Source organism: Ptychodera flava, chromosome 20 (assembly GCF_041260155.1).
Source record: "Ptychodera flava strain L36383 chromosome 20, AS_Pfla_20210202, whole genome shotgun sequence".
In the NCBI taxonomy this organism is placed as follows: domain Eukaryota; kingdom Metazoa; phylum Hemichordata; class Enteropneusta; family Ptychoderidae; genus Ptychodera; species Ptychodera flava.
In genome coordinates this window covers 9,115,870-9,139,301 of record NC_091947.1, presented here as the reverse complement: position 1 = coordinate 9,139,301, position 23,432 = coordinate 9,115,870, and the positions used below count along the sequence as shown (strand labels likewise).

The 23,432-nt window shown below is 37.2% G+C and overlaps 1 protein-coding gene across 1 annotated transcript in view; it reads left to right on the top strand.

The window, feature by feature from the left end:
• LOC139119956 (adhesion G protein-coupled receptor A3-like) overlaps window positions 1-22,570 on the top strand; it is an 80,675-nt gene extending 58,105 nt beyond the window's left edge. The window contains exons 6-18 of the mRNA XM_070683925.1: window positions 279-439; window positions 982-1,350; window positions 2,518-2,723; window positions 6,341-6,484; window positions 13,660-13,754; window positions 14,524-14,764; window positions 15,412-15,616; window positions 16,126-16,230; window positions 16,578-16,681; window positions 17,207-17,346; window positions 17,777-18,066; window positions 18,484-18,550; window positions 18,931-22,570. Of these exons, the coding sequence (XP_070540026.1) occupies window positions 279-439; window positions 982-1,350; window positions 2,518-2,723; window positions 6,341-6,484; window positions 13,660-13,754; window positions 14,524-14,764; window positions 15,412-15,616; window positions 16,126-16,230; window positions 16,578-16,681; window positions 17,207-17,346; window positions 17,777-18,066; window positions 18,484-18,550; window positions 18,931-20,485 (3,682 nt within the window). The 3' untranslated portion in view covers window positions 20,486-22,570. The remainder of the gene's footprint in view (window positions 1-278; window positions 440-981; window positions 1,351-2,517; window positions 2,724-6,340; window positions 6,485-13,659; window positions 13,755-14,523; window positions 14,765-15,411; window positions 15,617-16,125; window positions 16,231-16,577; window positions 16,682-17,206; window positions 17,347-17,776; window positions 18,067-18,483; window positions 18,551-18,930) is intronic.
• Window positions 22,571-23,432: the final 862 nt, after the last annotated feature.

Genomic DNA, 23,432 nt, shown 5'->3' with positions numbered 1-23,432 from the left:
AATTTTTTGAAAAATAAGTGTACCCTGAAAAATCATCTACCTTGCTAGCTTTTATGAGGAGGAAGGACTCAAACACACAAAGTTTAGGGTGATTTTGTTCCATGTGGAAAGATGAACCGATTCTGAAGATCAACATTTGTTTATGATGTGCTTTATCAGCGATAAAATTGTTAGAAACAATGGGAAAAAATGAATTATGCTTTAATTAACCAGTAGGTCCATTTTAATTTAAAATGTCCATACTTCATTCTGAAAATATTGTTTGTTCATACTTTCAGAGACTTCCAGTCTGATTACCTAATGTGTGATTGCTTACTCAAATGGATAGTGAAGTGGTCCAAAAATAACAAGAAAATTTCAGATTCAACCACGTGCATGTATCCAAGGACTCTTAGAGGGGAGAAACTGAAAGATCTGAAAAAGAGACACTTCAACTGTGGTATGTATCACCATGACTACTCCATTGCATTCATCAAATGAATCTACTGGAGAAGGGTGTAAGTTATGTACAAGTGTGGTTGTAAATCTTCAGGATTGTAAATGACCAAACCAGTCTGATTATTGTGGTGTACAAAATTTTGAGGCATCGTTTGCTGAAGAAACAAGAGCTCACTTATCAAGGGGCCCGTTTCTGTTACTTTGTAGGGTTTGCCATTCAACCAGTGCCATAAAATACCAGGATGTATCCCTGGTATGACCTTTGACCCCAGATCAATGAAAAAGTATGTTCTCCCTGTGTGTTGTTTTGGTGTTCATAATCATTCAATGAAACATCAGTGGACAACGTACTTCAGGCATGGTGGATTTAATTGATGAGTATAATTAAATTATCTCTTCCCCAATAGGCAACAACATACGTGTATGGATGTCTTGAACATGTTTAATGAAATAAATCTATCTCTTGGCAAAATCTGAAGTTTCTGCTGTTATGTGCTCCATGTAAGTAATGATCTACGGTTGACTTTTCTATTCTGTGAGCAGATGACCCACTGGAACTGCCCTTTTTCGAGATCACTCCACCCAACAACCAAGTTGTTTTCCTTGGAGACAAGCTCCCCTTGACCTGCACAGCCTCCTACCTGGACGACACCACCAAAATTATGTGGTACAAGATGAAGAAAGAAGTCTCAAACAACCAAACGGCAGGAATCACCATACTAACTCAGCCAACTCACGACCAATCACGGCTCAGGAGTAAGCTGACAATAGAAAGGCTGGAGAAAAGCAATGGAGGGGTGTGGGAGTGCAGGGCTATCACATCCAGGGGAAATGAATCTCGGAGTGTCAACATCGTTGTCCTGGAAAACGATGCCACATTTTGCCAGTCAGAGTCAACCACAGACAATAAAGGTATATAGGAGCATTTGTTAATTTGTCTTTTATAATAATTTCTGATTTTTAATTTTATGTGTTTCTTGAAAAAATCAACCAAAGGGTGTAAAAATCTGATGAAGTTTTTCCGCAGAGCAGTATCCAACCCAACCAGTTTTGAATATAGCACTGTCACCTTAAATTCCTTATTTAATGAGTCCAGCATTACTATTGAAATCAATATGTATTTCCCAAAGCTTGGTTGCCACTACTGAGGATATAAAATCACAGTTTTCCAAATTCAGTATAGAAGCCAAGCCCCTAGAACTTGGCATGCTCTACAACATGATCACTGGGCTGGTGAATTCTACCTAGGCTACATATTACATCTTCTTTGGTATCAATGGCACTGAAAACCAAGGAAATTGACAGCTCTTGTAATCCAATTACAGGACTGTACAGAGGGACCACTTTTAATAGCTTTCATATAGCCAGCATCCACATTTCTGTAATAATTATACTGAAATCTAATATTTGCCGGGAAGATTATGTTCCACTGAATGCCAAGTGTTGGTGCCTGTGTGTCGTATCAGTGGCACAGAAGTGTGTATTTAGAGTATTTTTATCAGAAGATCTGAATGACTATTTATAAATGGATGACCAAGCATGCTGATGTTGTTCCTTCATAATAGTACTGCAGCTGTCAAGTTCATTATCTTTTTGAATATTAATGTCTTATAGTGGTAACCTGAATTTTTTCTATGTATGTAATTTGAAAACTTTGTTGTATTTTTGTTCTGTTTGTCTGTTAAAAAAATTGAAAATGTCATTCTTTGTCATCATGTGTCAAGCTTTAAAATATGGTAACAAAGGGTGTTGAAGGTACAGATTGAAACGCTCTATGCACAGTGAAAACCTGATCATGTAAAAGCCATTAATAGATTGTAGGTCAAGTGCTCTGTTCAACACTTTATAACGTTGAACATCACCATGAAGCTTTGATACAACCAAATGTTTTCAATGTTTTATTCAGACAATTACAAGCAAATTAGCCATGATTCAGTATATGATTATGCTATAAACCTGCCAACACAAAAGTTTCTAACTCTTGGAAGGATACGTGCAAGTGTTTATGCCACTGGGAACACGTTCACGACCGGGCAGTTTTTGGTCACGGAACAGTAACCGCAACTTCTCTTTTCATAGGAACAATAAGATGGTCTATGACAGTGGCAGGTGTGAAGACCTTTGAGCGATGCCCCCAGGGTTCAAGAATGAGTAGCAGTGGCGGCTCACGGCTGACGCACTCGGCCAGTCGCCAGTGTAAGTCAGGTGGTGTGTGGGACGTACCTGACACGACGGCTTGCCAGTTCGCCAGCAGTAACACTCAGTGGTTTGAAAGATTGGCGATGGTAAGTGTTGATGGTGATATTGGATGTGTGTGGGAGCTGTTCTCATGTGTTACTCTATCACAAAGATGCACCACTCTAGAATAATTTATTGCATTGAAATACAAAACTGTTCACAGCTGTCAGTCATTCACCTCTCAATATTGTAGTTGATGATGTCTGCAAGACAGGTTGATGATGAGGGAAAGGTTGATGATGAGGGAAGAAGGATGATGCCGGAGGAAGGGGAATGAGGAGGGAGAATGGAAATGCAGAGGCAGGAATAACAGGAGTTTTGGAAACGGAGAAAGATAGTACAGAAAGGAAGACATAGACAAAGACTCCATGACAAGCAATCATGTATACAGATTGCAGTTCTTGAGAAGATGTTACTGTTTATTTGACAGAGCAAGGCAACCTCAGACATAAGAGTTGGGGAAAAGAGTGTTAGCAATGGCCGTATGTGGCTCATGTATTCATGTACCTTCCTATGTATTCTATTCCTCCTTGGCTCTGATATTGTAGTCTCATTAATGTTGCTGTATGTGGTGAGAAGCTGGGCCATACCCACCTCAGAAATTATTGATTCATGATCCTGTTGTTCAAAATTCAGAGAATGATATCTAGCGAAGATCTAATTATGAAACAGACCAATCAGAGTCTAAAAATATAATATTGAAAGGGAGCAATCATAGTCAACTGAGATTGCTGCTGGCTGTGCTGGGAAACAAAAAGTGAAAATTATGATGAAAATGGCAAATGTGAAAGAAAAGCTCATCTTTCCACAGCCATCACACAAATCAGAAATCTCAGAAACGGCAGAAATGAGCTACGTTAAATTTGACATACCTCTCTGCCATCAACAGCATACTTGATATCGGTGTTGTAGAAATAATGTTTCTTAGACATTTGCTCAAACTCCTGCTGTGTCAAGTCGACTTTGGTCTGTCAAATGACAGAAATTTGAAATTATTCCCTCACGTTTTCCACTTTCCAATCCCTTTTGATTCCTGATCAAAACTTCCTGTGGCAAGGCTTGTGATTTACATCAAATATAATACTCGGCTGTAGGCCATACTCCATTACTTGGCTATAGGCTACACTCCACAAAGCTGCAACAATGCTTCAGCGTTACTATGGAGCATGATCAAAATCACTCATAAAATTGCTCCCTCGGCCTCGTGAGACTTGAGTTTGAAACGGGGACAACATTAATCGAAGTTTTGTGTGGGTGAAAGTACACAATTGTACTCTGCGTTTGTACAGCCTGAATGCTGACAGTGTAATTCCTGGCAAGTTAGTGCAGTCTTCCTTAAGAAATGTAACATATCACGATGATACATGCGGATTGTTGTGGCATTGGCTTGTTGTTTTGTATGTGTATTGTTTTCACTTGTCCCACAGAAATCTTCATGGAAATTACGTCATCTTAATTCAAAATCCTACATGATATTTAGAACAAACAAAAAAAAATTGACAAATAATTTTGTCTTGAACTTTGAAGCTTTTTAGTCCCCACGGACACCGTCCGGGGGGACTTATAGGTTTGGTCATGTCCGTGCGTGCGTGCGTGCGTCCGTCCGTCCGTCCGTTCACGCAGATATCTCAGATATGCCTGGAGCGATTTCATTCAAACTTGGTACATAGATTACTTCATATGTCATACATATGCACGTCGATTTGTTTTTTGATACGATCCAATATGGCCGCCAGGCGGCCATTTTATTACGATTTTTTCATGTACAGAGCCATAACTCAGGCATATCTAGACCGATTTTATTCAAATTTGGTACAAGGACATTGACCTATGTCATACATATGCACGTCGATTTGTTTTGTGATACGATCCAATATGGCTGCCAGGCGGCCATTTTATTACGATTTTTTCATGTACAGAGCCATAACTCAGGCATATCTAAACTGATTTTATTCAAAGTTGGTACAAGGACATTGACCTATGTAATACATATGCACATTGATCTGTTTTGTGATACGATCCAATATGGCCGCCAGGCGGCCATTTTGTTACGATTTTTTCATGTACAGAGCCATAACTCAGGCATTTCAACCGATTTTATTCAAAGTTGGTACAAGGACATTGACCAATGTCATAGACATGCACGTCAATTTGGTTTGTGATACGATCCAATATGATCCATGTACAGAGCCATAACTCAGGCATATCTAAACCGATTTTATTCAAAGTTGGTACAGGGACATTGACCTATGTAATATATATGCACATTGATTTGTTTTGTGAAACGATCCAATATGGTCGCTGTGTGGCCATTTTGTTACGTTTTTTTCATGTACAGAACCATATCTCAGACATGTATCAAGCAAATTTATTCAAAGTTGGTACAAGGAGATTGACTTATGTCATACATATGCACGTCAATTTGTTTTGTAATACGATCCAATATGGCTGCCGTGTGGCCATTTTGTTATGATTTTTTCATGTACAGAGCCATAACTCAGGCATATCTCAACCGATTTTATTCAAAGTTGGTACAAGGACATTAACCTATGTCATACATATGTAAGTCAATTTGCTTCATGATATGATCCAATATGGCTGCATGGCAGCCATTTTGTTACAATTTTTTGGTGTCCTTAGCCAAAACACGGGCACGTCTCAACCGATTTTATTCAAACTTAGTAAAAGGACATCACAGACCAAATTCATGAAGAGGACTCTATCTTCTCTGAGGACTTGTAATCAAAGTACCCATTAACAAGTGGGGACTGTGTCATCTACGATGAAGCTTTTATGTTTAAAAACATACGTTTGCTGGGCATGCTTTTTTGTATTTGAAGATGTTTATTGTTAACAGTGTATATTTGTTATATCAGTGCTTCACTTTCAAAAATGAGGAGCTATATTACCAAGCAAATCAACTACTTCTATTTTATCTTTTGCTGCTGTGAAACTATGATCTGTATTAGTTTTGAAAATATTGCCATTTCTTCAGATTGTGAAATATTTAATTCTTCTTTGTGAGTGGTGACAAATACATGGGGATCACTGTGCCCTGGTAGATTGAATATATGGCCACAGTCCCTCTATCCACAATAGAGGGACTGTGATATGGCATTGAAATGAAAAAATCTACGTCAGTATTTTTTTCCTCAAAGATTATCTTTGGACAAAACCACATGAAGTTAATCCATAATTTAGTATACTGTGACAATAAAGTTAGCGTAAGTCATAAGTTTTCTGTAAAATTGTGTTGTGTGCAATTTAAAATTGCAATAGTAGTTTTGACTGGGCTAGCAAATTTAATTTGAATCCTCTCAGAAGACACAAGTGTAGCAAACACATACATCCCCATAAATATGAAAAAGATTAAAAACAACTGTCCATTTAGATTGGCCCACTAGTTGTTTGGCATTTTTCTTGGGTGCATGCAGTAGTTACCGGCTGGCTGGTTTTGCCTTCACCCCACAATCCATGCAACAATCTGCCAAAGTATGTTGCTTCAAGTTCATGATCACCTCATCATCAACACAACAGTCTGCTGAAGTTCATTCCTTCAATTTACTGTTTTGACATTTGTAAACCCACAGACTTTGGGTAGGTCGACTGCCCATGCTGCAATATCGTGTCCGTCTAATCGTTGTTTGGTAACTGTTTCCTCCAGAGTGAGATCAACGCAACCAATGCCTTGAAAAAAGCCAGAGATTTGGAAATGCAGACATCTGATGCACACACATTCAAGGACAAGATGGATGCCATCTTCATTGCCAGAGTCATGGAGCAATTCAGCAAATTCACAGATGCACAGGTGAGACCATGAAATAAATATTTGCCAGCAATTTGAAGCCAAGAAGAACTTGCTCCATGAGCATGCATTTGTAAGTAAATCATGTATCAGATGCACTGTTGCATGAAAATTTAACCCACATCATAGATGATGTTTTTTATTCTTCATCTTCATTTACTGTTCAGAATTGCACTCAAAGGAGTTGCAGATTCATCAGGATGTACATGTATCGTATCACGTGGTCAGAAATTGTGAAGATTACCATCAAAGATAAAATAGTATTGATTGTATTTTTTAGAGTCTACGATTGTAATGGTTTCTCATTTAAACTTGCGTTTGTGGTTCCCTGTTGAAGAAATGACCAGTCCTGTACATCCAAATGATAATGGACAAAAATGCGATGTATCATTAAATCATTTCTAAATGAGGAATTTTGTTCAGAATGATAGGAATTAAATATCTTTGGTAGGGATGGGAATTTAATTTCACTTACATAGGCAGAGTAAAAAGCTTTGCAATGTCAGGATGTCATAATGGCTTACCTTTTATGTTGTTACAATTTCAAAGTCACAGGAAAGTGAATTTGTCATGGGGATATTTGAAAGCAGGGCATAAAAACTGTAGTTTCTCTTTAAGGTAGAACGCACCTCGGGGACAGACATTCGGACTTTCAAACTTTTACAATTCTCTTCTGATATACCACATGTGGGGGTTCATTTTAAAGCTCTTGGTGAAAGAAAACTTTTCACAGGCTTAGTTTTTCGAAGTTCGAAAATTTTTATTTTTCTCCATAGTGTTAACACAGGGATGGTGGCCATTTTGAATTTCTAATATGGGTAAATCTTGGGTAATTTGTTTCTGTAGTACCAAAATTTGCACGGTGACCCCCTATTTTTATTCTTGATTTTGAAAGAGAATGATTGAAAGATTCATTAAGGAAAGTTAGAGCAAAAGTTTAAGTCTTTCACTTTCGAGGTGCATATTACCTTAAAGCAAAGGAAGAGTTCAGCTGTGTCTAAACACTATTGTTTGCCAGTGATATTCAATTTCCTAGTCATGACAAAAGTCAATATTTTCAAAGTTTGTCCAACAAACAGTGACCTGTTTCCTGTTGTGGTTCAGTGTGGCATAAAATCTATTCTATTCCGATGATCAGATTTGACACATTGACTGAGTGGTGAGTTTAGATTTTTAAATGGAATTTGACTGCAACAACCGACACCGCTAAGACCCAGAGGCTAAACCCACACAGAGAGTTCAGATTCCCCTTCAACTCAGCATAGATTTCATTGAGTGGCTAGTTTCAATTTAGTCTTGGGGCTCGGTTTAGTGTTAATCCTTAAAGTCCATGATCTTCAATTAATATTTCATATAATTCCTCCCGGCCTGTTTTGTATGAAGGGATTGTACATTTCACTGACAAGCACAATTCAGATGACATTAGTAGGCAAACTTCAATTTGCTAAATAACAACATGAACATCATGAACACAAATGTAAAATAAAACCAAATAAACTCCTTTTGATGAAACCTTCTTTCACTTATTAGGCAGAGGCAATTTCATGAGGTGGTTTTAATTATTCATTGTGGAGTCCTTGCTATCCAGCTGATTGACACTGGTCCACATCGTTCTAAAAACAACATGATTCACTCTCTTTTTACCGAGAAACTGCAATAAATTTACAATTTCATTAAAACACTAGTGTTCGCAAAGGATCAAAATATTGCGTTTGCATAAATGGGATATTGGGATTTTATGAGACCGTATTTGTTTTGTAACAGACGATTTGGTCATATTCATTTTGTGGAAAGATCAATACAAGCTGATGAAATTAAAGGGGGCTCATCAAAGCAAATGATGTTAGTCTTTGTTGGTTGAAAAGGAAAGCTAATATGTCATCATCAATATTTTGTTACTAAGTTTTTTCAAAACAGTGAGCAAAATGTTCGATGAATGTTGGCGATAAGCATAGATTAACAATCCACCATTGAAGGTATATGAATAATTATAGGTAATTGGTTTGTTGCTTCAGTAGACATGTGATGACTTATCAACAAGAAATGCTGATCTTCAAGAGAAATATTTACAGCAAAGATATTTTGAAAATTTGATTTTTTGTATAAATGCTGAGTTTTGATAAATCTAAATTCTTAGGCCAGTGACCTTCACATTTTCCCAAACAAATCAATACTAAATCCTGCTTTGAATGTTTTAAAAGTATATTTCATCCAAAAAAGCTAAAGACTTAACCTTAAATACCATTACCTAATGTGCATTTTCAAATTTCCAGTCTTGAAGAACTGCTCTTTGATCGATGAGTGTCTTTGTCTGAAATTATCACTTCACAAACAGAAAAGATAGACAAGAGCATGAATACCCACTAGACAGTTTTAATATCTTTGTTGCTGAAAGGTCACTTCACACGCCAGACTTGTTTCTGAAAAGCAATTTTTAGAGGCGCAAATGACCGCACCTCCTGTGAAGATGAAATTTCAGACAGATTTTGAAATGTCAACAAAAGGGACTGGATCATCTAATCCTCATCTTCTGAAATGGTGTGAACAATGAATGTGCGAAAATGTTCCTGGTGGTGTGAAGTGGCTCTCACAAAGATAGCTACGTGTGTATTCACATTTTTATCCACCAGAAGTGAGATCACTTTAACCTCAAGGTTTAATATATAACATCAAATTTAACTTGTTGAGGTAGCATGCACCTCAAAACAAATGACTTAAACTTTTAAACTTTTGCTCAAACTTTCCTGAAGGAAACTTGCAACCATTCTCTTTCAAAATCAAGAATAAGAATCACAGCATTGACCTTGTAAATTTTGGTACCAGAGAAGCAAATTACAGTGCTGCTATTTGAAATTCAAAATGGCTGCCATCCCTGTGATAACTCTGTGAGGAAAAATGAATTTTCTGTTGATTTTCACAAATATAAGACCGCGAAAACTTTATTTACTCTCAGAGCTTTAAAATAAACCCACTGAAGTGGCAGATGAGAAAGTTTAGTATTGCAAAAATTTGAAGAGTCCGATTAAATATCCCCGAGGTGCCTTCTACAGTAACGATGGAACCATGGTGAGATTTTCTTCCATCTGTTAAGGCGTTGTATGTCGTATAATGTCACTTGATTTTTCACAAAAATACCTGTTTGACCATACTCAGATTCCATCTGACTTCACTTTTACCATCACACCTGTTTTCCACTAATCAAACCGCACCTAGCAACAAACAGCAACAAGTATCAGTCGATAGAACAACAAAAAATATTCCTGAAGCAGTTTTAAAAAAAAATAGAACAAGGTCTGTGGCTTGTTGTTGCTATTGCTATGGTTGCTGACCCACCGACAATGGATTTGAATTACACAGCTAATCTGCTCAAACCTTGATGTGTAATATTCGCTCATAGCCACCAATATCAGAAGGATGTCCATCTCCAGTGTAACTTGAAGTGAGATTGCAGGATGCATTGTTTTAACTGTAGTGCATATTTAATGACCAAATTTTTAATCTATGTGTAATTAAATGTTACATTTAACAATTTGCAAACACTCTTTACATGTAGATGTGCACTACATTCCATTATTGCTTATGAATATTGAAATTTATAAATTAAACTACCAATATTTAAAGCTGTCTAGATTTCAGACTTTGAAAGTAAGGCGTTATGTGAGAGTGAAGATTGATATTTGCTCATTCAAGGGACGTATAGCTCTGTTCTTGGTCATAAACTTTAAGCAAAGGAGCATTATTATCCGTACAAATACAATATTTGATCTTAACATCAATTCACAATGTTTTACAATAAAAATACCATTTTATATCATTGCATCTGACTTGCCCATCATAATCTTGTCCCTCATGTTTTATTATGTTTGGTAATGTTTTTATCACCATGTTTTCTGTGAATTTTTCCAGGTAAAGTTTGGGTGTGTAGCTATCATGAGTGTTCAGTTGTATCACCTGATGTCATAGAGGGGGACATCATCATGCGGAGTGTCTCATTGATTTACCGTTATCTTGCATTTCAGATGTTTGTCCATGTGCTTCGTGACAAATGTATATCATTGTGTGTATACATGTACCACTACATTATATCACAACACAGCGAGTTCTAATCCTAGTTTATTTCAGTGTGAATACTATTTCTTTACTTTGCAATCTCCACTTTGTCATATTTTGTCACCACGAAGAAAGATCGGTGTAGCTTCCTCCCTAAATTATCTTTATTTAAAATAATACCTATTATGATTAATGCTGAGGAATGCTAACCAAACATGTGGAGCAGATGGTGTAGTTTCAAAACCTGAAAAAATGTGTCGACTAGCACAGGTCAATAGCTGACAATAGCTTTGCCCATTTTCGTGTCGAACATTCTCGGCTAACTCTAAATTTAGAATCATCAAGTAATTTGAAACTATGAAGTGAGCATTGACATTTAATCACAAAGTGAGATGCAAACAAACATGTGTTTGGACATTTAATCTCCTTTTTTTTATGTCAATAAATTTTGTTCAAAAGTCCCCATTCAACAGAGCTGTTGATGCAGAAATATCATATGCCAGTTTACTGTCCTTTAGATTTCTGCAAATTACAATCTGCTGCAAATAACAATTGTGGAAAATTTTCTCTGTGTGCATGATGACACAGTGGTGTGACAGCTTCCAATAGCGATCTGCGTTGGTTGTTTAATAACGTTGAAGTTCATTTTCTATGTAATCAGGATGAAACGTTGTATCAGGCAGTGATGTGTAAAATTGAATAAACTCTACACAATACACTTTAACCACCACCATGGCGCCTTTTGCGTCAAAATCTGAATCAGGCTGCAAATATCTGTTGAAAGACTATGTCACTCTTTCGCTGATATTGCATTTTCTTTTTGTGTGAACTTAAATTTCCTCAAATTGAAAAAAAAAAGAAAAAGGGCAAAAAAATCAAATTTAGAATGTCAGAGTGAACATCTGTGGGTGTTTAATGTTGAGGTACAACATGTCTGATACTCTGAGAGAAACTGATTTTTCAAGTGCCGTCTCTTAAAGTCATGAAAATATCAAGATAACTACTCAGCAAAATTCAATGTCGATAAGTTTTATTGAATATTTCTCATCAAAGGCCACATAGAGGTTTAGTAATATCTAAGATGTGATGAACCAGTCGGCACACAAGAACCCACGCTAATTTGTATCCGATTAGTTTTTCCTGTAGACGGATCGATATGTAAAATGACCAGATCTTTTGTGAAGCGAGTCTATAGAAATTAATAATTGTATTATTCAGTCACAGCCATCTCTTAGGGATCAATAGCCTTTGTCGGTTTATTGTGTACAATAGACTTCTTAGTAACCGATACGGTAAGCATGCATATTCATCTTGGCTTGACAACTCCTCATGTCCCTCAATATCCTGTCCTTTTGATTATCGGTCTCCAGCGAGATTGCCTCTGCATCGCGTGCCCAAGTGATGTTTATCATGTGCCCTCTTCATTTACCGCAATCTTTTTTTCAAGGCAACTTTTTCATACATATATGTGGTGTGGTTTTCCTCCAGGAAGTACTCAATTATAGAACGGTACTTAAAATGGAGTCAGTTCCTGTAGTTGGCATCACATTGTTCCTGTCATCAACCTTTATGTCTGATGCAAGTTTTTCAACCTCCTCCCAACACTAAACAAGTCACGTTTACAAATAAAATACAAATTAAAATACGTGGTACCTGATCGGATATCAGGTTTCTTTTATTTTATTCATTGTCACTGTAAGGACGGGGATGAAGTTGAAAGTATTTTTTTGTAAACAGTTGAGCGGCTATTTTGTATTTTATGCTTTTTCTGACTACATCCATTTTATACTTGCTTCTGATGGCATATATCACACAGCCTGTCTGCATTGATATTTTGCTGTATCATCATCATCATCAGATAAAAAATATAATGGTGAAAAAAAATACATGATTTGATGTTCACTCGCATGAAAAAGTAATTTTTTAATACCTCCAACAGCCTAAAAGGTCTTATAACAGTGACATGGTGGTATTCTTTCTGTCACACATGAAAAATTAATATTCACATTTTCTCTGCAGTTGTCAGGGTTTAATTTTTTATGCAGTCCTACCATGCCTCCAGGCGTATCTTCCGGCTGTAACATTGAAAATCCATCAGCTGGCAAGGAAGAACAAGTCGGACAGAGAGAAAAACACCTGAATTTTTGAAGAACATAATTTGAGGGATCAGTTGCCCCGAGCACCAAAGAATGCAAACATGAAAATTTCATTGAAAAAGCAGTTTGGAAATTCATACCGGCATGAGTTATTGTTTTCAGTTTCATGCAATCAGACGAATGATAATGTGATGTGAAAGTAAATTACTCTCAGTGAACAGATGTGTGTTTTTCTCCAGATGGCTTGGTTTTATACCAAGCAATAATTGCTGCAGTTTGTTTATTAGCATGCATTTGTCCCGGAGGGCAAATGATCAGAAACGTTTATCTATCATGAGTTCAAAATTGATTATAATCAATTATCGTAAATGGGCCAATTTAGAACAAGAAGGACATACAAGAAGAATTCTGTGACGTTCTAATGAAAGTCTTTCAAATGGTTTTACCTTTCGATAACCAATAGGGGATTTGTCTCTGAGTGTTTCATGGTATGGGTTTTTCAGATTCTCATGGCATTGATGCCCAAAGGGTATTTGAGAGGGGAGACGAAGGCTTTGTTGCTATGTGAACAGGTGCTTGTATCAAGTCAAATTACTGATAGTACACAATTAATATGACATAGACAACATGATGAAGTTATCTATACTAAATATCACCAAACCATACTCATAATAGCCACGGTCATAGAGTAACTAAGGACCATTTTTGGTGATCTGCGTATGTTACCAAGGTTTCCTTTCGCTGACCATACATCGGTCAAGTCCTGTTGGGGTTTTCAATGGATATAACTTGGGAAAGGAAGGAATTTATTCAGTTGCAACAGTAATCAGAACAGAAGCAAAGTTATTTTTGCTACTTTCTTGTCGTTACTCATAAATCATTAATATTACTATGCCTTAATTTTGTAAAAATGTGCTCATAGGAAGAGTATCTGTACAAAGAAAAATACAAAAATTCACATGCTTTTTGTTGAGGATGTATCTTTTTAGACGGCCTACTGACATTTAAGTGCCAACATTTTTATCTTCACAGCTTGGAACAACTATGATCAACATTGCCAGTAACGTCATGGAAATGGACGAAACTCTCCTGGCCTCTGCTCAAGAGACTGAAAGAGCCTGCAGCAGGTGAGACCTTGCCACTTTCTGGCCATAGAGGGCGCCGTATATTCACATCGTTGGTTGAGACAATCACAGACCTGGGCCAAGACCTTCATGGTCTATGACACAAGCAAGAAAAGAATACATTGTAATTAAAAGAAAAGAGGTCAACCTTATTCTTGCATTATTAGGGGATACAGCATTTTTCACACTGTGATTACACAGAAATAAAGGCCTGTGTTAATTCCGTTGATTTTAATTTGGTGGAAGTACTGTTGTGGATACCAGATAAAACGTCATTGTGACTAGCTTCTGATCATTATTGCTCTGAAGTGTATATCTGAATGTGTCTTGAGCGTATGAGTTGACACTTACCAAGGCCACCAAGCTGAATTGAACCTACAGATACGATGGTACTACATAAATCTCTGTTCTTGGCCAGTTCTCTATACATCAGTAGATTGACACACATTCCAAGGCTACAGTGTCCTTTGGTGTTTCCAAAGTGATAAGTGTCATCCCCACTTTCACGTCCGCGATAATGTATGCAGATTCATACTTATAAAACAGCATGTTCATTCAATGTGCATGTATATAACAAATGTTTGACTCCTTTTCATGCGTAGGCATTTCATATCCTATTGACGTTTTTCATTGCAATATTTTCAGGACACGTTTTGAAGTATTGTAACAAGTTTAGCAGAGAATGAGTGTTAATGTGATAGCCCATGTATTCAATATAGGGGATCTTGACTGCAAAGAACATAAAATTTACAAGTTTTTGTCTCATGTTTAGGATTGTTACATCATTAGAAAAGTTTGCTGGTGATGTTTTGTTGAGTAAAGTGAAGATTCTGACCCATATTGCACCAAATATCGTACTTGAAGCGTTCCGTACACCAACAACATTTGATGGAGATTTCATCACTTGTGCATCATTTGTCGGAGACGAAGGAGTCAACTCCGCGTACAATGAGAAACGTTTCGCTTGTTACACGGCCAACATCACAAGTACACAGCTAGACACTGATGAAAAGGTATATTGAAAACTCTGTCAGTTGCAACTTTTGATTGATTTTTGTACTTATATTCTGTTGGCAAAATAGAGTTCCAGTTCCATTCCCAAAAATAGAAAACTGAGGATGTAACTTGTCAAGAAGCCGTTGCTTGTGAATGTCAGATGTTATTATTGACTGCCAAATTTTTGCTTTCACCAGAATTCATTTGTCAAAAAATAATAATAATATTGCATATTGTACATGACGCATCAATGCAAGGGTAATATTTCGTATCTCATGATACCCTTGGTAGAAGAAAAAAAACACTTGAGAAAAAAAAACACTGATAAGTGTTATATATAAATCAATATATATTTCTAAATGAAATATGAAAAGTAATAAATTTATTATGCAAGCAAAATTTTTGTATCTACAACCAAATTTGCAAATGTTCAGATATGCTGTTTTGTGAGGTATTGTGATACTTTTGACTTGAGGAATTCATTCCTTTTAGATAATGCCCTGTAACAAAGACCTTCTACAGTGGCTGCTTTCTGCAAACAGTATGATTATAGTATGAGTCTTGGGTGGAAGTGTTTTTGCACATTGTAAAATGATTGTGTCTGGAATTGATGTCGTTGAATGGTGCAACTAAAAATGTGAGAATCTTCTCATTGCTTCTGCAGACAGTTGAAGCTTCCATCCAACTGCCAGTGTCATTATTCAGTAAGCTTCGCGAAAAGCATGGCATTGACCGAGGCACAACATTCAGGCTGCAAGTATTGGTTTACAAAAACGGCAAACTGTTCCCCAACACCGGTAACACCACAAAATATGCCGCACACAATGGCAGAAGGAAAGTTAGCTCAAGCGTCATATCAAGCAAGATTGGTAGGTGTCCCTACTGTACAACCTTGAAAGAATGATCACTTTGATTTCACCTCTGTACCTCCATTTTGCTTCACACAGGTCCACACTCATTATATAAAATAATGGGGATTGGAAAAAACCATTGGCTCTTTTTGTATGATCTTTCTGCAGCTATTTCAAAATTTCGAAATTTTCTCTCGTGGGTCAAGAATTTTTGACCATAAAATTAGTGTTATCTTCATAGATTTCATGGTTGAAATAATAGGCCATCATTGCATTTGGAACATTTTTGTCTCTTCATTGAAATTCAGCCCCTGTTTCCCTGTTTCCTAGTACATACAGTAGGGTCTAGCAACCCTCTTTCAAAGACTGTGTGGTGGAAGAAGGGTTGGACCCAGGTTTTTTAACTTAGTTGCAAGAGGTAACATTAAGTGTTGAATTATTCAATGTCTTAGCAAATATATCTAGTCATGATGCAATAGTTATGCTATTAGTGATACATTCCTATCTACATCTTTTTATTGTTGTAGCGGGTTTCACTTTGGAAAATCTGACGGAGCCTGTGATCTTGACATTCAGACCATTCCAACAAGGTTCTGATCCGATTGCTGCATTTTGGAACTTTGAGGCTCTATGTAAGTATTCTAATGCAGACACATTTATCTATCGTGTTCATATCAACCATGCAACAGATTGTTACTGTCTGATCAGATAGTAGCGTTGAGTTCATTTAGTCAGTTTACACTTAAAGAATGTCACACAATTTGATTTGCCATGAAAACAACTGGAAAACTTTGAAAAGAAATCAAAACGACAGCACTTGACTCTGACTGAAATTAATTTGCAATTTCACTTTTAAACACTCTTCAGAATGGCTTTGTAATAAATCTTGATCACAAAGTGAAACTTTCATGATGTCCATTGTTCGAACATTAAACATTTGTTCGTTGACCTCTGATGCAATTCTCTATTCATTCACCAGCCCGCAAAGGAGCATGGGACTCCACTGGTTGCAAGATTGTACAGCACAATGAAAACAAGACATCTGTCCATTGCTCACATTTGACCAATTTTGCCATTCTAAAGGTAAGTTTTTGTAGGGAGAAAAGGGAGTTGCTAATATTGATCATGGTTGATACTGTATGCATTATGCAGTGGGCATGTTTTTGGAAGAAATCGAGTGTGTGCACTATGTTCCATACATTGGACATTAGTCACATTGATGACAACATTTTCTGGCATTTCAAGTAAGAGCATCATGTGAAGAATTCAAAACTCAAATATCACGGAATGGTGACATTCTTGTCATATCAAGTATCATATGCAGTCATATAGCATGGTTGTTCAAATTTCTTCACTTTAATTCTGTAGTGCATCAAGGGCCAGGATGTTGTGTTAAAGCTTAGATTCACACCAATTTCAACTGTGTATAATTTTCTCCAGATTTTTTTACTGTTATATGGACAACAAGTCCGAAAAAAAGTATAGTAATGATAATAAATCATAGATTTCTCCAATTTAAGATTAACTTGTCATTATGATAAGTGTTACTTTACCATGCCACATCACTCATCTTTGTCTCTAAATGACGATTTGGAATCTGTTTATTAGGAAACTCACGGATCGGATGGCCAGATGGAAAGAATGGATAGATGGAGATCAGGTCTGATGCAGCCAATCGTCTACGTTGGCAGTGGTGTGTGTCTCATTGCTATTCTATCCACCATCATGACCTATGCTTGCTTTTACAGGTAAGTATAGACCGTGTGTGACGTTTGCCCAGATAATCAATTGTATACAATTTTTGAATTCCCCAATGTTATCATTACCTTGCTCTGTACATGTGTTTTGGAATCTAAATCCATTAGGTGTGTTTTGAGAAGGATGCCAGACAATGTCCGGTTTATTCACAAATTTCGGCTTAATGTTTTCCAACAAAAGTTTTCCTTAGTATATTGAGTTGAAACACTTTCTGTGAACCACTCCCCTTCCTTGACCATGTGTCCAGTACAGTCGCCAACATTTTTGAATAAAACCTGTCTGTGAATGTATCTTTTTTGAAGTTACATGCAAATGTATGTACGCATCTGTTTTTTGTGTTTATGAATTGCATATACTGGCATATATATCTTTGTGACTCTCTCTCAACATCACCAATTTTCTTGTACATCCTCATTGCAGTCAAATTCGCCTCTCCAGAAAGAGCGTCCACAGCCTAATGAACGTGAGCACAAGCATAATGTTGACAGTAACCACTTTCGGTATATCAGGCCTCAATAAAACAGAATCAGTGGCTGCATGTTACGTCATTGAGGTTGCCATACACTACTTCACTCAATGCACTCTGGTCTGGCTGGCCATCGCAGCCGGCAATCTCAATGGGAGACTCAGCAAAAAAGATCAAGTGTTGCCTCCAGGCGAACCACCGCCACCTCCCAGACCAATGATGAGATTTTACTTTCTTGGATGGGGTAAGTGTAGATGGCTTAAATGAATACAGGGACACTTTCATCAAGTGGTGTAAGGCATGTATGGATTTGGTTTGCAGTGATTATAAAGTAATCTGCATTCTTAACTTATGGATAAGTAAAACAAGCTATACTCATACGGTGCTGTGGAAAAGGATATGAAATATGAGGTTATTACACCAAGGATTAAATGGGCCAAATGAACTGGTCAAGGAATCGCAAATATTTCAGTGTTTGACCTTTGACCCAAAAGTTAGAAAAGATTGTTTATATATTTCTTTTGAAAACACCTAAGCAAGTCTCACACTGAAATTCATGTTGCCTTGACATTGTATGGGGTCATGGAACTCATTTGCAGTTGCTGTTGACATTTGACCTATGTGACAAAGACAGTATTATGGTTTTCCATTTTCATTTCAGGAGTGCCGGCCATAGTGGTCAGCATCAGTGCTGCAGCTGATTCCAATAAATACAATGGATTAGACTAGTAAGTTTTGCAAGTCCTGAATTTTAAAATTAACATGAACATTTCCATAAAGAATACAAGGACTTAGTAAAAGTGAATCATGGTAACTCTGAATTTCAATCTGAAATTGAAATTGGAACGTACTGCCCAAAAAAGGAAAAGATAGGACAGTGACTGAAGTCAATGTTTCACCACAATATTTTGCAATCACTGCCATCTTAAATGTAAAATAATTCACAAAGGATCAAGTTTCCTTCAGTAATTTCATTACTATGTATGAAAATTGATGAAAATTTCAAAAGAGGTGATTTATTACATGACATTGAGAGTAACTGTTAATATTATCACATAAATATTTACTATGATTAAAATTTTTGCTAATGTTTCTAATTGTTTTACAGTTGTTGGTTGGAAGTCCAGTCAAACATCGTGAAAAGCCTGCAGATGATTGCCTTCCTGGTATTCGTCAGCATCATGTTTGTGGTAAACATCGTATTCTTTGTGAGCACGTCCCGAAAGCTGCAAACAATGCCGAGGAAATACGAGGTCAAACAAATTGAACAGAACCGGGAGAATGAGAATGCTGAGCGCGATTTGCCCCTCACGGATTTGGAATCCCTTGGAACGCACACTGTGGCTACATCGGTCGCGACAAGTTTTCTGGATGCTGAGCACAGTTATCAGTCGCAGTTGCGGTCGTTAGTGTTCATGTTGTTCGTCTTCTTGGCCATGTGGGTGTGTGGCGCCATGGCCATAACACAGGAGTATTACCTCAACTTGATGTTCAGTTATCTCTATGGAGCGGCCAGTGCCGCTCTTGGTATCTTCATCTTTTTCTACAACTGCGTCATGAGAAACGATGTGCGGCTCGGCTGGCGGCGCTGCTGTGGCTGTCAGCGCAGGACTCGATATGCTTTCTCAGTGGATTCTGGCTCAGGCCTGCAGAGCAACGGACAAGTTTATCACCACAAGCAGTCAGCAAGTAGCATAGACTCATCGTATACAAATCGTTCCAATACTACCAATCGGTCATATCACTCAAACCCGTCATACAGACCTGTACCCACTGGGAGAAAAAATTACTTAGATACTCCAGGCCCAACGACTACGTACACAGATCATTCAATCAGTACAGTCGACAGTAGAACTCGTCCATATGTTTTACAACAGAGACCAAATGGCACCGCAGCCCAGCGGCATATGCAGAAAAGCAAAAACCGTCCACCGAATCATGTGAAATACAGTTCGCGTTCACATCATCATCATCACCCTTACATGCATTCCCAGCCATACGCCCACTCATCACATACCTTTCCTCACGCCTCTTCCTCCCATGCCCGCCCTTATCCTTTGCAACATTACATGCATAGCAGGGAAATGATGATGAACTCCTTAGGCAGGATGGACAATCGGCCGCAGAGCCGTGGCAGTGTCGCCGACAGTCACTCCAGCTTCCCCGAGAGCCAGGCCTCCACTGTTCGCGGAGGACCGAGCCATTACAGCAGCGAGGCCCATGCACAAGGCAATGCCAGTGGTTTAAGAGGGAAACCGAAAGAGAAAGAGAGAGAGAAAAAGACTGCAGAGGCTTTTAAAGACAGCCACAGCAAATCACAAAATAGTCTACCCAGGGACACATCCCGAGACAGTAGTCTCAGCAGGGCTGGTAAAATTAGCCGAGAGCCTTCATCACATAGCATTAAACAGAAGGCCTCCACACCTGATGACAGCTCAGTAGCAAAATCACTTACCCCGGTCAGCAATGAAAATGCCGATCAAAATGACTTTGAAAGCAAACAAAAAGAGACAGAGAAGTCGGACAGTGCTGGTAAAGATAACGTTTCATCTGACGAATCAGAGGACGGTTCGTTGATTGACTCGCCTGACGGCTCACAGGCTTGTTCAACATCGAGCGACAAAAAGAAAAACTCAAATTGGAAAAAAGAAACTAGCGTATGAGGAAACGTCTGCTTTTTGTGCTACGTGGCTTTGTACTTGTCTGTACATACAATTTTTGATTATTCTATTTGAAAAATTTTTAAAACGTATGTATCTCTTCAAAAAATGAATGCACAATGAACTGTAAGACTTGTTTGTATAAAAAAAATGAAATGAAAATGATAGATACTCTCGGCATCTTTTGAAAATATCAAAAACTTTCTATAGTGTTACAAGTGTGCAATGTCATGTACAGTTTTCAAAAATGTCAAATTTCAGTGCTTGTTGTTTTCATTAAGTAATGTAGTGTATTGAAAATTATTTGTTTCTGATACAGAAAACTGAAGGGTCCATCCTCCTGTTATGTACTTACTATATTTTAATCTTACACCAATCGGATTTGTCCAATTTCATCAACTGACCAATTACATTTTACCCTTTGTCCAGCCTGACAAATCAGCAGTCAGATTTCATGCATGTGCTGTAAATTTCAGCAACTCAGCCAATCAGGTTCGACAACACCGGTTTGGTGGCAATTGGAGATTTCTCACTTATATTTTGGGGGAAATCAGTTAGATGGGTCAACTCAATTTTTTTTGCTTGAAAACTGACATTCGGATTATGATAAAGATGTGTTTGAAACTAGTTGATTCAAGTTTTTTTTCCCATGTTAAAGTACACACCACCAACAATGCATCAATATGTATTGAACTTTGCACATCATTTATTTGCAAAGATAGATGATCAGTTTCAGTTGTACAATGGAAATAATGCTTTATCTCTGACATGAATGCTTTAAACAATTTCTTCAAACCACAAAAAAAATCAGTTTATGCAGAATGAATATTATCAATTATGTAGGATCTGGATAAACAAGAAATAGGATACATATTGTCTTCAACCTAGAGCTTATAAACAAAAGAGGCTTATGCTGTTTTCTTGGTGTATTTTTACTCCTATGATTCTGACATACAGAACACTCTGATCATGCAAAGTGAAAAAAGTATGAAATTGTGAGGTTCATGCGGAAAGCAGTCATATTTTGAGGATAAACTCCTTTTCAGCCTGATTGCAAAATCTGCTGTGCATTGTGATGCAAAAAGTAAATTGATCACCTGTGCAGCAGTGGTGTCTCAGAAAGTATTCCATACAATAGTTCATTTTCTTCAAGGATCTAGTAGGGATGGAGTTTTGGCCAGTCTATTTATTTTCAACGCTATTTATTTATTTTCAGACTTAAAGAGCCAATGTTACTGAAGAATCAAATGAGTAATTTTTCGCTTGTGATTGCAGTGTAGCCGTTGCAGCCTTGCTCATTCTTGTGACACCCTTGGGCACAAATTAAAATCCATTCTCAATTCTTTCCATTCATTTCCAAACATTGTATTTTAAACTTTGAATAGAAAGAGCAAATGAAATGCCAAAGTACCTGGGAACTTATGAGATATTTTTTCAAACTGCAAGCAAGGTTTTGAAATAAATGGCACTGCACCATTTCAAATTGTGAGACCACATTTTTGTAGAAAACTATGTTTGCCAATGCCAACTGGTATGGAATTTTTTTAAAAACTCAAAAAAAAAAAGGAAAGATGAAACAAGCTCTTCTCGACACAGATAGTGATATTATTTTAAGTTAATTTTATTTTTTGTATATAAAAGAGGAAGTGCTTTATCAGAAGAAGTCCATTATAAGTTATCTCAAAAGTACACAAAGGTGCTGTTTGGAAAGCAGGGTAAAAATGTGTCTGTGTGTCCCTCAGCGGTGTTTGTCACATGGCACAGACCAAACCATTTGGAGACTGCCATCACTACATGGCAATATCCAAGACGACAAGTTTAATTTTAGGCGAAGGTTGATTTATGTACAAGTTTGTCTGGTCAAAGAAACTTTTTTTGGAGGTTAATAATTTTGAAAATTACAATTGAGTTGCTCTTCTATAGCAAGAAGCTAAAACATTTTGCATGAGTGAAAACTCTGAAATTGTCAAAATATGTGTAGAATATTAACACCATATCCCAACTATGAAGTTTGTGTAATTTCTCTGAAGATTCATATTGATATCACAGCTGATCTCAATCTTACAATAAATGTACAATACAATGTCATATTTTGATGTTAATTCAAGATCTTGTCAAACTTACTCAAAATTAACAATCATTGAATCCTTTGTAATGCCAACAATTTTTGTGCTTATAGTAATACCAATTGGCTTAAGCTAACACCATTCTAAATTTATGTAATGCCAGACCTGCAGTAAGTCAGTTTTCAAAATTGCAAAGGTTTGGTGTACACACTGTAAAGAAGTTTTTTACATTCAGTGTGGAAACTTCTCCAGTGGTTCAATTCAAATCTCACCCTTAAATCAGTAAGTTTAGAATTGTCAGTATTTTTTGAGAACAAGCTGCTTGCTAACTTTACATATTCAATTTTGATTCAATAGTTCCTTTATTGATATTTCGAAAGGGGAGTTGGATGCCTTCAGGAAATATGTGCACGCTTTTGTACAAACAATGTTTTGATATTTAAGCCATAGATGGCGCACTTCACTTGTCACACAGCAGCCAACAGTATATTTACAGTAGTCATACGTACTGGTAGACTGCTTACACATTTATCAGTCACTCTGTAACATTCTTTATCAGGTTTTCCCAGTTTGGCATACAAAAGAACAAAAATAATGCATCTTTGTAATAGGATTTATATTTATTTCACAGAGAATTTTGTTCACTGAACTGCCATGTGTTGGATATTACTGTTAGATCACAAATTTTACTGCCTTCATATTTGCAGAGTTGCAGAAGCGATGGACTACAAAATCAAATTTGAGTTTCTTTTGCTTTTACTGAAGTAATGCTCCTGTTCAATGGTGAGCTTAAGTTGGCTGACTTCTCTGGGAATATTATTGAAATGTACAGTTATAAATTAAGTTACTCTCCCACGGTTGACATTTCAGAGCGTGGAGGACGT